This window comes from Colletotrichum truncatum (assembly GCF_014235925.2).
Source record: "Colletotrichum truncatum strain CMES1059 chromosome Unknown Contig_0008, whole genome shotgun sequence".
NCBI classification, from domain to species: domain Eukaryota; kingdom Fungi; phylum Ascomycota; class Sordariomycetes; order Glomerellales; family Glomerellaceae; genus Colletotrichum; species Colletotrichum truncatum.
In genome coordinates, this window is record NW_027222405.1 from 3238067 (window position 1) to 3252047 (window position 13981).

General features: G+C 39.0%; 1 protein-coding gene across 1 annotated transcript; it reads right to left on the reverse strand.

Annotated features, from left to right (window-relative positions):
* Positions 1 to 12: 12 nt before the first annotated feature.
* On the reverse strand, positions 13 to 4524 carry CTRU02_212368 (reverse transcriptase-like protein; the record flags this gene model as incomplete). The annotated part of the gene is made up of 8 exons (XM_070205826.1): positions 13 to 802; positions 866 to 1221; positions 1489 to 2181; positions 2416 to 3003; positions 3054 to 3166; positions 3255 to 3700; positions 3764 to 4367; positions 4428 to 4524. The coding sequence occupies 8 exons, from the start codon at positions 4522 to 4524 to the stop codon at positions 13 to 15; spliced, it is 3687 nt and encodes a 1228-aa protein (XP_070060639.1).
* Positions 4525 to 13981: the final 9457 nt, after the last annotated feature.

Sequence of the window (13981 nt, forward strand, 5' to 3'; positions counted from 1 at the left end):
TTTCGTTGAGCTCTAGTGGATAATATTTCTATTGATCTCAAAGTCTGTCGTCGTACGAGCTGTTTCCTCTGCAAGTACGATAACAAATCCAAGCTGTGATGAAAGGTCTGTATTATTTGCAAATGATCCGTCTGTGAAGATATACATCTTTGTTCGTACGAAGTCGAGTGGAATATATTTAAGACCTCGATCAGGGTTGTCTATTTGCCATTGAAGTCGTACGTTCAGAGCTTCAATGTCCTCTTTACTTGGTTCTTTGATCTGAGCTGCGACTGCTAAATCGTACGATGCCTCTGGCTGGCATATTGAAGCAAGGTATGCGCCCCTTGCCCGCTGCGAAACGTACTGTTGTCGTGCATTAAGTGCATCTATCTCTATAGTATTGAGCTGCTTAACTTGTCCTTTCTGTAAGAAAGTAAAGTAGTCTTCGTACGACTGAATCCTGCCGCCATTGAAATCTACTTCTTGGTTATGTGATAGGATTGTTTTCGGCTTCGCATGAAGGCCCTTCTTCTCTAATTGTTCCTCTTCCCGTACGGAGAAACTTGCTGTTGCGAAACTCATTGTATCGTCTGTTTGCATTGCCGTGATACCAAAGTCGTCTGCTCCTGTCGTAGTATAAAGGAGGCATGGGTTGTACGTTGACTCTATCATTCCAAGGTCCTCCTTGTGGTGTGTAGCGTACGTCTTATACCAGTAAAGACCTGATTCTGCTAATCCGTAGAGCGGCTTCACGATATGTAGGAGTGTTCTTTCTGGGTATTTACCCTCGAGTTCCCTGGGAAGTCGTGCGATAATTGTTCTTTTTAATGGATCGTCCGATTAGGTATATGTCTGCGTAATATCCCTGAGTTCTCCTTGACACTTGAAGTCTCGTACGAGGGTAGGTCCAAGGGCGAGGAGTAGTCTCTGACTCATCCTCTGGATCGTTGGTGCCTGTGTAAGGATTTCCTCCTTTTCCTGGTCACCATATCCTTGGATTACTAGTCTTGACTTTTCGTACGGCTTCGTGGTTTTGTTTTTGATTTCTCTAACCATTCGTGTACGAAAGATCCGTATGTTGGAGTGTTTGTCTGGGTCGTACCGAATAAAGGTAAAGACTCCCTGGTTGATTAACGCGTCGATCTTAATCCTATCCGACTCTTCGTACGGTAATCCTGGTGTTGTGATTATGTTGTCAAGTCGGAGTTTTACTGCTAACTCGTAGTTGTCTTTCTCTTTCTGAGTGAGAAAATGTCTTGGGGATTGTCGTACGGCCCTTCTTTAACCCTTCTTTGGCCGTCCTCTTTTCCTTGGTTGTGGTTGAGGGATTTGCCGTGCGACGTCTGGTTCAGACTCTTCCTGGGGTTGTGTATCGTCCCTATAGTATGGTTTGACGTGTGTCGCCCGAAACTGTGTAGGTCCGTTTATCATGTTCATAGTTATATTATGTCCCTCAATCCCCTGTACTTCGTACGGTCCGGTCCATCCCTTGTTTTCTCTCTATACCATGACTTCGCTCTGGATAGGGAGGGATAAGACTTGTTGAATATTAGGACCGTTCCTTGTATTGATCGCACGGTTGATCTCAACCTCTGCGCGGATGCCTTGAAGTAACTTCCTTGCCTTCTGGGCGGCTTCTGCCTGTTGTACGATTTCTGGTGATGGTGGTGAATCCTTGTTAATACGTGGATAAGTACCGAATACTAGAAGTGTTGGTACGATTCCGTACGGTCCAGCTGTATCGTTTAACGCTTTGATAGCCATCTGTAGGATTGTCTTATCGTCTGTATTATGACTGAGTTCGGTATGAAGGATATCGTACGCTCGCCTTAAGGGAGCGTGAGCTCTCTCGACTTTGCCGACTGCCCAGTGTGCTTCTACTGGCATCTCATCGCACGTAATACCTATAATTTCGGCATGTTTGCGGAATTCAGTAGATGCGAAGTTTGTCCCCGGATCGTGTACGATATGGTCTGGTGGACCGACATAGGTGTTAATCCAACATTTGGTTAACGCATTCCATGTGTCTCGTGCGGAAAGGGATTTTAGGAATGTTGCTCCTTGAAAGCTTGTTTCCGTATCGATCACATGTAAGGCATTTTTGTCCTTCAGTCGTACGACATCTACCACGATTTCGTAATTGAAATAGCTCTCGTCTTTAAGGGAGAACTTAAATCTCCTTGGAGCTGGATCGTGCGACTGGCAGTTGTGACAGAACTTCTGGACCTTTTCTAAAATCGACTAGCTAATATCGTCGTGTCCAGCGTTTTTCAGAAGTTGGTATAGTCGTTCCGTACGAGGATGTCCAAATCGTCTATATAAACGCCTTAGTTGTACCTCCGTAAAGAAAACACTTGACTCTCTTTTGCTGAGATTGAAAAAAGCATGGCCCTATTTGCGTACGACTGGAATATGTTTCCTATCTCGTCGTACGATAACATTCGCAATGTTGTTGAAGTATGCCTTTAGTCTATCTGCATCTTTTAAAGAGAATAAGAATGGCGTAGCTGACTCGAAGATATGGTACTTTACTCGTCCGATTGGATTCTCCATGATGATAGTCCCGATTGATGTGTTTAAGCGTCCGTCTCCGAATCGTACGTAGACCGACCCTGGTTTCCAGGATACTTTTGCTTGTGGGTTTTCCCTGAGGTATGCTATGACCTGTGACTTGCCGACTGTAGAAACTTTCGCTGCACCTGTGTCCCAAAGTTCCCCTTGGTAAACTGATGTATATGGGTCTTGTAGTACGAATTGAGTTGCTTCTACTGTCTTTGGAGCTGAGAAAATGTCTTCCCCTGTCGTACGGTGGAAGAATGCTGCTGAAGTAAGGAAAATTGAAACCTCCTCGTCTCCAGTATCATCATCGTCACCATTAGAAATATTTTCAACAGGGTTATCTCCTTCTACTTCTTGTAGATATGCTGTAAAATCATCGTACGGCTCCTGGTGGAGTGTATAACATGCTTGTAGGTATTGGTCTCTTGCATATTTGCGTTCCTCATCAGAATGGTTTGTCGACTAACAGCCTGTCTTCTTATAGATGAAGCATCTTTTGCTTGTGTTCGTACGGGTAGGTTTTCCTTGGGATATGTTCCCTTGGTCTTGTCTTTCGTACGTCTGTCCTTGAGGTCTTCGGTAGGGTTGTTGCTTATGTCTGCTTCTCTGGTTGGAATTATACCGCCTATCGACAAAGTTAATGTCGTACGATATTGTCTTCCTATCGATTGCAACTTGTAGCGAGGCTCGTAAGTTAGAGAATAGCTCCTCACATGTCTGGTCAGACTTGTGATTACTGAGGGCGTTCTCTAGCTCTGGTACGCCTCGGCATGCCTGGATAACTTGCGTGCGAAGCATAATTTCTCCTTGGAATCCTGTACCTAGTGCTCGTTGTACGAGAGATAACTTATCAAATAATGCTTCGAGGACCTCGATCGGTTTCTTGTCTGGTTCCTCACGTTTAACTCGTACGAAAGATAATGTTGTCCAATCTGTATAGTAGAGATTGTGGTTGATGTCTGTATTGAAATGTGCATCTAGCATCTTGTAAATCTCGTCCCACCTCTTTGTTGGCCCGATATGGTGGAGGTAGAATTCCTCCGCACGATCGGCTAAGATGTCTGGAAACACGGCATGGTATTGGTCCTCTGTTATTCGCAATCGTCTGCAGAAGCTGATGAAAATCTTGGCCTTGTCATACAGGATATCGTACGGTTTGCTAGTATAGTTCCTCTCTTTCTTCTATCCCTTCTGAAAGACCGCAATCGTGCTTGGTTCGCACGGTCCATTCTGGACTATGCGTCGTGGTGGAAGATCGTAAATACTGTTTGCTGTATAGATACTTGTTGTACGATCCTGTATCTGTGGGAAGCTCTCGATCTCCTGGGTATATCTTGCCCCTGGGGGTAGATTCTGTGTGCTTGATTGATCTCGAGTATTTGACTTCCTGCTTGCTCGTTCGGTATCGTACGAAGGTTCGATTGACTCTATCGCTGGTTTAGCTAAAGTCTGACGTGTAGTTGTCTCTGGGGTTCGGACCGGTGTGCGTGTAATAATGTTCGTACGGCTTGATGTTCTTGTCTGGGAATTATCCCGGTCGTCCGTAGAATCGAATCCTTTTGCTATGTCTGAGACTATATCGACTAATTGTTCTGAAACCGTCCTTGATTTAGGTAGTTGAAAGCCTTTTAGTTTAAGTAGTCGTGCGAACTCGGTTTTGTACGTCCGGTTAACTAAGTCCCATTGGTATGGCGACCATTGATGGAAGTCCTCGTACAATTTCGTAGTAAGTACTTCCTGTGGAGGGTCTAGGTGTATGATTTCCATCATTACGTAGCCGACGTATGTTGTTAATTGTTTCTCCGAAGGTCCTGTTTCGATATCGACTAAGTCTCCCTAGTATTTCGGATCTGTAGACTTCTTCCATATACTAATAGGAATAGTACTCTTTGCACTCATGTCTTCGTACGTGACCTTATAGTCATTTTCCTCCTCCTGGAGGAGGTCTTGCTGTACGATATCAGGTTCTCCTGATGTCGTCATGTTGGCAACCGTTTCGTATCGTACGGTATCTAGTTGGATGGTTGTTGAAATGTGCCGTTGCGCACACTATTTGCTAAAGTATTGCACGATAGGATTCTTGTCCGGTTACGACTCACCGTAGCGACAACAAGAATCTGTCTCGTACGATATTATAACAAACCGTCTTCTCAGGCTAGTTGTCCGGTTACGACTCACCGCAGCGACAACAACTAGGCTAAGGCTCTTAGCATAAGAGATTTCCTAGCGTGACCCCTTAGGTATTCTTTCGAATTTCTCGCCTCGTACTTGCGTACGAGACTACCCGGTAGCCCGGCCGTAAAACCTCGATCTTGTCTCTTCACTCTTGCTAATCTGTGATCGCACGATGCAATCACTCGTGACTGCCAAGCAATCACTGATCAGTGTTGAATGGGCTCTCTGTACGATCGTACTGTCATAAATGTAGGGTGAACCAAAGATTCTATTTTCCGTGATTACCTTTCCTAACTAGATGTTGCCTTCCGTACGAACAGATATATCTCTGTCCATACCTAGACACGAGTCGTGCATGACAGGTAATAAACCATGATCCCTTCCTCAGACATTTAGGTGTTACAGGTGCTAGTCATGCCACCTATACACCCCTTTGCCTGTGACAGCCTTGTCGTACGGTCATGTGATTATCGTTATTCTAACACTTCTAGCGATAAGGCTATTAATCTCTTATTTAGTTAACTATTCGAATAGGTTGCTTAGTATAATAATAATACCTTCTTATCATAGTTTAATTACTAATTCTTTGTCTACTTACTCCTTAATCGATAAGAATATTTGTTAATAATCCGGGTTATTGTTAAATTCCTTTATAAAGTAGGCGATTAGTAGTAGTCTCTTCTAGGGTCTGCCCGGGCGTCTTCTCGGTAGCTCCGGTGCCTCTTGCGGTTCGTCCGGTTTACTACCTCCGCCGGCGACGATAATTTCGTTACATACTACTTCCTACTATAGTATCTTAGCTTTAGGTTCTTCTTCTTCTAGCGTAGCGATGGAATTAAGTAGTTAATCAGGATCTTCGTAGTATAGTTTAACTATAGTAGACTAAAAGGTCTTCGGACTACGTAGCGTATCGATAGTATAGGTTTTGCCGTTTATAGCTACTAAAGTAAACGGTCTAGTCTAGCCTTTCTTTTTGCGCTATACTTATACTTACGACTATAGTAGTAAATTAATAATTAGCCTTATATTAAGGCTATTATAAGTAGCGATAGCTTTTACTACCTATCGCCTTACGTAAAGTTTATATACTTTGCTTATCGCCTTCTTAATCGCTTTCGCCTGCCTTATAACTTCGGGAGATAGTAGTAAATCGTTAGTAATTTATAAGTATAAGCTAAATACTAAAAGTATTAGCATTATTCCGTTCAGGCTAGCAGTATCGTTAACTGCTTTGACTACTATTTAAAGTACTAATTCTAGCGTAATTATTAGGTCTTTTATTTTGATAATTTCGTACGCCCTCCTTAGAGGTATATAGTATCGTTTAACTTTCTTAATACTGTTATAGGCTTTTATAAGAATTTCCTTGGTTTTAATTACTATTCCTCTCGCCGCGTTTCGGAATTCTATTAAGCAGAAGTTTATTCTAGCGTCGGTAACTAGCTAGTCTAGGGGTCCTTGATATATATCTATCTAGCAGAGGCGTAAGGCTTCTTAAGTAGCTTTCGCAGAAATATCCTTAAGGAACTAGGCAGTGTTAAACGCCGTAGCAGTATCGACGACGTAGAGGACCGGTTTATTACCCTTAAGGTATATTACGTCGGCGATAACCTTATAGTTAAATTCGTAATCGTCTCGTAATATAAATTTAAACCGTAATAGTACTAGTATATATATTTAGTATCGATAGCAGACTTTCGATAGTTACTTAATTACCGTAATTTCAACTAGGTAGCCGGCCTTCTAAAGCACCTTGTATAATCGTTAAATAGATAGGTATCCGAAGCGACGGTAAACCCGTCGTAATTTAGCGTCTATAAGGTAGTTCTAAGCAAGTAGTTTCTCCTTATCGAGTAATAACTATAGGTAGCCTTATTTGTAAATAATAGGTACGACCTTGTTTCCTTAGATAAGGGTATTCGTAACGTTATTAAAGTAGACCTTTAATCAGTCTATATCTCCTAGGCATATAAAGAAGGGAGTATTAGTCTTAATAACGTAAAATTTAATACTTCTAAACAGCGTTAGCACTTTGGTAGTCCTTATAAACTCTAGTAGTATCCTATCGCCGAATTTTACTATAACGCTACTAGCCGCCTTAGTATTTAACGTAATTCCTTCGTAAATTTATTATAAGGCTACGAATTATAGGTAGCTAGCGGTTAAGAATCCTATTGCGCCCGAGTCGGGCATAATCCCTTAGAAGTTCTAGGCAGAGTAGCATCCCTCGAGTATAAATTGCGAAGGTAGCTTTTTCGGTTCTAGTTGGTTGCGGAAGAGGTCTTCTTTTATAATAGCATAGTAGGTTAACTAGTCTACTAGGATCGTAGCGATCCTATTACCGTTAATTACTATTATAGTAAAATAGGCGGTAACCTAGAATTGACTGTCGCTACCGGTCTCTTCCTCTTCGTTACCTTTACTAGTTTGTTCGGTTACGTAGTAGTATTGCTAGGGGTCTTCGGCGGTAGGTTATAAGTCTAACCCGTCGAAACCCTCGTATTAGACGAGAAATTAGCTATATGCTAGAAGTAACGTATCCTAGGCATATTAGGTAGTTTTAAACTTCTCGTATGCTTTTCGTCTCTCTTCTATAGTGTGTTTGGTTGACTAGTTGTTAGAAGTATAAGTATATTATACTTCTATTTTACTTATTTATCCTATTTAGTCTTATCTAAGACTTAGTAGGACTTACAAAAGTAACTAGCTAAGAATGGCTGCTTGCTAGTTTAAACATATGACATTCAGATCCCTATGGAATACTCTCTTTAACCTTATCTAAAAGTCTATTTAGTTAAAGAAGATTCTAGTCTGATTTATAAGCTGCTTTATAAGCTAGTTGACGTATATACTTACGTATACTAAACCTAGCTTATAGCTTCCTATATTAGCTATTATAGGCGACGTTATACTACTATATAACTAGCCTAATTCTCTCCCTTAGCTAGCTATTAGTTCCTCAACCAACTCAGCTTCAATATAAGCCTATACATTCTTTACTATTAAAGCCCTACTTTATAAGTACAAGTTCCCTTACTCTAATACCCTGTTATAAGGATATCGTACTATCTACGAGATTCCTACCTACCGTTCCAACAGGTTATGAGCCCAGGGGAGTAATAACTTTACTTATTCTTTTATCCTCAACTCTTCGGTTATTAAATATCTTAAACTCTATTTTATTCCTATAAACGATATAAGTTTTAGGAATTTATATTTATTATTCTTTTAAACCGTATATCATTATAACGGTTATTATTATAACGGCTATATTCCCCTAAGACGAAAAGTCTAAAACTTTAACTCTATTCTAGTACTATTAAGGCAGACGAAGTGTAAGTCCTTAGTACTACTAAATACGAGACTATTAAGGGGATTACGTCTTAGAAACTATTATTCTAAGATATTACTTGCTGCTTTTAGTGCTTATATACCCTATTATAAAGGCATATCCTAGGGCTTAGCACTTAATAACAAGGCAAAATACCTGTTATTTACTCAAGGCATAGCTCCTTAGTATCTTCAGCAGCCTATTAAGGGATAAATTCCCTATATTATAAGCAGTTTTTGGGCTATAAGTCCCCTATCTCAAGGGCAATAAGTACCCAAGGGCTATAAGTCCCTATATTTAAGGGCAATAAGCACCCTATTAAAAGTCAATATGTCCTCGACTACTACGACTACTACTACTGCTATAAGAGCCGTTACAGGCTGTTTAATGCCTGAAAATCAACGATTAAAGGGTATAGATAACTGGAATACCTGGATTACTACCCTTCAAATCTATTTTAAATTGCTGAATTTATCCCAATACTTTGAGGATCAAGAGAAATATTCAGCTATAACCGAAGAGCAAAAATCACAAGCCTTACTAGTTATAAGGCAAAATTTACAGCCAGAACCTCTTAGCCTGGTTTTTAATAATAAAGACCCAGCAGAAGCCCTAAAGTTACTAAAGGATACCTATGAAGGTTCCGGGCCGGTTCTAAGGCAACAGCTATATCTCGAATTTCACGCTATTAAATTCGAGGATTATAGCTCTTTAAATCTATTTATTAGCTCTTTTAAGGCTTATTTATCTAAATTAGCCTCTGTAGGAGCAAAAATCGAGACTATAGACCAAAATACGGTCTTTATAGCTGCCTTATCAAAATCATTTCCTATTTGGGCTGAAAGGCAAAGGGCTGCCTTACGTTCTAAAGAGATACCTACTTTAGAAGCCCTTATTACGGATATATTAGATGAAAATAGGCGTGATGAGGACACCCCTATGTCTAATTCCTATATCCATAGGCAACAGTCTCAACAACGGTCTAAAAAGACTAAGAGGTCTAACTATAGACCTAATGCCTTTAAAGGCAATAATAAAAGGGAAAACCAACAGCCTCCTAGCAACTCCTACTCTTTCTATAATTTAGAATATTATAGTGGGATTGATGCTAGTTACTTTAATAAGAGGCCTAATAGCCCTAGTTCTAGTTCTAGTCCTAAGAACTGGTGGCTGTATGATTCCGGTTCTACTGTTCACATAGCTAACAGTAGAGAATTCTTTACAGCCTATACTTCTAAAGACAACCTCCCAGAAGTCAAAACAGGCGCTGGACCTATAAAACCTAAGGGCCAAGGTACTATAGACCTACCGCTCTACTTTAAAGGTCAAAGGTCAACTATTAGGCTTGAACAAGCCTTATATATACCGGATTTCCCTATAAATATTATTTCAGGTCTAAGGCACTATCTCTCAGGAGGCTATATTAACGGGAATTATTTATATACCCCGTCTCACAAAGCCTTTGCTGCCTTAAATATCCCTAAAAGGGGATTTTTCCTATCTATATATGGGAAATTAGAACCTGATATTCATAGTTTGAGGAATAAGAAGACGAATAAGTCCTTCTCAACTAATAAGACTAAAAAGTCTACTACCTCTAATTATAACGAGGTTGATTTATCCTCTAGAATCGATGAACTTTCCGATTCTGAAGCCTCTAACTATATGGCTTTTGAGGAATTACAAGGTAACCCTAACCCTAAGGGTCTAAAGGGTCAAAATAACCCTAATCTTAAGGGTAATAACCCTACTAATCCTACTATGGACTGGCATAACAAATTAGGACATCCTAGTTACTCTTACCTATATAAGACAGCTAAGATAACTAAGGGGATTCCTATCAACCAGCTTAAAAAGGACGATTTACAGTGCCCTAGCTGTGAGAAAGCTAAGTTAACTAGACAACAGTCTATAGTTAACTACAACAGGGCTACTAAACCTCTCGATCGACTATGTATCGATACGATTAAGATTACGCCTTCTACTATAGCTGGGAATATCTACGCTATCCCATATACTGACGATTATACTAGCTATAGAGATATAGATTTCAGTCCTACTAAGGATAAAATCTTATCTCTTATACAAAATAAGCTAGAATATTATTATACGCAGTATAACCAGTACCCTAAGTCATTACGAATTGATAATGGTACTGAATTCGCTATAAGCGAATTAGAAGCCTATACTAAACCTAAAGGGATAGTTATAGAGCTTACTACTGCATACACGCCAGAACAAAACGGTATAGCTGAACGAGCAAATCGAATCATAGTTGAAAAGGCTAGAACTATATTACTAGCTTTAAAACTACCTCTATTTCTATGGGATGAAGTCTTTAAAGCTGTTATTAAGTTATTAAACTATACAGCTACTTCAAGACTCCCTATTACACCATACGAGGCATTTTTCAACTATATGTTTCCTAATAAGGATAATCGACCTGATTTATCTTCCTTATATAACATAGGAGATTCGGTCTATATATATTATCCTAAGGAAAAACAAGTCAAATCGAATAAGGTTTATACCTATACTCAAGAGGGCATATACCTCTATACAGAGGCAACGAATATTCATATTATATACTGCCCTACTAAGCCTTATAAATCACGAATCATAAGGGCTACTCATATTCGTTTTATACGAAATACTATAAGAGAGGGGGAACAAGAGGCTCAAGATTCCTCTAAATCCATTACTTCTAGTATTTCTAAAGACGTCTCTAGAGACGTTAAAGAAGCTAAAGAAGTTATACCCTCTAAAGACGTCTCTAAAGACGTTATAGTCTCTAAAGACTTTAAAAACAAAATCGAAATCAGGCTTCCTTCTATTAAGAACAAGGAGGAATATATAACTATTAAAGAGAATAACTATATTATTCACTATCTCTTTTCTAGTTACTATACTAAGGAACCGTCTACTATTAAACAGGTTCTTAAAAGCCCTGAAAAAGACAAATGGCTTAAAGCTATATATCAAGAGATTTCCCAACTTATCTCTAAAGGCACCTTTAAGGCTATAAATTCTAAGTTAGCCTCAACCCAGCCTATAACGGCTAGATGGGTATTTAAGCGGAAATTATTACCTAATGGAAAAATCGATAAATATAAAGCCCGCCTTGTGGCTAGAGGCTTTGAACAACGTTACGGAATCGATTATTTCCAGACTTTCGCTATAGGGTCTAACCCTACAACTTATAGGGTTTTATTTGCCCTTGCCGCCTATTACGATTGGGAAATTCATCATATCGATATCATAGGAGCTTTTTTAAACGGCGAATTAGAGGAAGATATCTATTTAGATCCCTCTAATATTCCTCTAGCTGAATTCTTTAAACAGAACCCTAAACAAAACACTATAGGATATAATCCTACTAGTAATCAGGTTCTAAAGCTAGAAAAAGCCCTATACGGCCTAAAACAGAGCCCTCGACAGTGGCAACTTAAGGTTAAGGCTATATTTAAACAACTAGGCCTACAACCTCTTAAATCCGACGAGGCAACCTACTATAATAATAATAAGGACAATCCTATTATCATAGTAACCCACGTCGACGATTTTATTATATTCGCTAAGAATCGTAACGAAATAAAGAAGCTTAAGTTATTGGTTTCTAAATTCGTTGAAATTAAGGATCTAGGCGAAATCAGCTATTTTCTAGGTCTCAAGATCACTAGAGATAGACCTAATGGGTCTTTACAAATCTCTCAAAGCCACTATATTCAACAAACCCTAGAAAACAACAACTTTAACGGCATTCAAGAGGCTATACGAGAGGCTATTTGGCTTCAAGGTCTCCTATCTGAACTAGGCTTTAACTATAAGCCGATACCAATCAAAACCGATAATAACGGAGCCCTAAACCTAGCCTATAACCCAGAATATCATAATCGAACAAAACACACGGCGATATACTATTATTATACTAGGCAAGAAGTAGAAAAAGGAAATATCTCTATATCCTATATTCCCTCTACTAGTATGCCGGCTGACGGGTTAACTAAGCCTCTATCTAGACCTAACTTTATTAAGTTTATTAAACTTATAGGTTTAGATCCTTCTTCTAGTATTAACTAGAATTACCCTTTTATCTTTTCTACTAAATAGTATAAAAGAGGGGGTGTTAGAAGTATAAGTATATTATACTTCTATTTTACTTATTTATCCTATTTAGTCTTATCTAAGACTTAGTAGGACTTACAAAAGTAACTAGCTAAGAATGGCTGCTTGCTAGTTTAAACATATGACATTCAGATCCCTATGGAATACTCTCTTTAACCTTATCTAAAAGTCTATTTAGTTAAAGAAGATTCTAGTCTGATTTATAAGCTGCTTTATAAGCTAGCTGACGTATATACTTACGTATACTAAACCTAGCTTATAGCTTCCTATATTAGCTATTATAGGCGACGTTATACTACTATATAACTAGCCTAATTCTCTCCCTTAGCTAGCTATTAGTTCCTCAACCAACTCAGCTTCAATATAAGCCTATACATTCTTTACTATTAAAGCCCTACTTCATAAGTACAAGTTCCCTTACTCTAATACCCTGTTATAAAGATATCGTACTATCTACGAGATTCCTACCTACCGTTCCAACAGGCTATTAATCTCTTATTTAGTTAACTATTCGAACGGTTTGCTTAGTATAGTAATAATACCTTCTCGTCGTAGTTTGATTACTAATTCTTCGTCTACTTACTCCTTAATCGATAGGAATATTTGTTAATAATCCGGGTTATCGTTGAATTCTTTTGTAAAGTAGGCGATTGGTAGTAGTCTCTTCCGGGGTTTGCCTAGGCGTCTTCTCGGTGGCTCCGGTGCTTCTTGCGGTTCGTCCGGTTTACTACCTCTGCTAGCGACGATAATTTCGTCGCGTACTATTTCCTGCTATGGTATCTTAGCTTCGGGTTCTTCTTCTTCTAGCGTAGCGATGGAATTAGGTAGTTAATCGGGATCTTTGTAGTATAGTTTGACTATAGTAGACTAGAAGGTTTTTAGACTATATAGTATATCGATAGTATAGGTTTTGCTATTTATAGCTACTAAAGTAAACGGTCTAGTCTAGCCTTTCTTTTCGCGTTATACTTATACTTACGACCGTAATAGTAAATTAATAATTAGCCTTATATTAAGGCTATTACAGGTAGCGATAGCTTCTACTACTTGTTGCCTTATGTAAAGTTTACGTACTTCGCTTATCGCCTTCTTAATCGCTTTCGCCTACCTTATGACTTCGGGAGATAGCAGCGAATTGTTAGTAATTCGTAAGTATAAGCCGAATACTAAGAGTATTAGCACTATTCCGTTTAGGCTAGTAGTATTATTAACTGCTTTGACTGCTATTTAAAGTGCTAATTCTAGCGTAATTATTAGGTCTTCTGCTTTAATGATTTCGTATGCCTTCCTTAGAGGTATATAGTATCGTTTAACTTTCCTAATACTATTATAAGCTTCTATAAGAATTTCCTTGATTTTAATTACTATTCCTCTTACTACGTTTCGGAATTTTATTAAGTAGAAGTTTATTTTAGCGTTAGTAACTAGCTAGTCTAGGGGTCCCTGATATATATCTATCTAGCAGAGGCGTAAGGCTTCCTAAATAGCTTTTGTAGAAATGTCTTTAAAGAACCGGGCGGCGTTAAACGCCGTAGCGGTATCGACGATATAGAAGACCGGTCTATTACCCTTAAGGTATATTACGTCGGCGATAACCTTATAGTTAAATTCGTAATCGTCTTATAACGTAAATTTAAACCGTAATAGTATTAGTACGTATATTTAGTATCGATAGTAGACTTTCGATAGTTACTTAATTACCGTAATTTTAACTAGGTAGCCGGCCTTCTAGAGCACCTTATGTAATTGTTAAATAGATAGGTATCCGAAGCGATAGTAAACCTATTATAATTTAGCGTCTATAAGGTA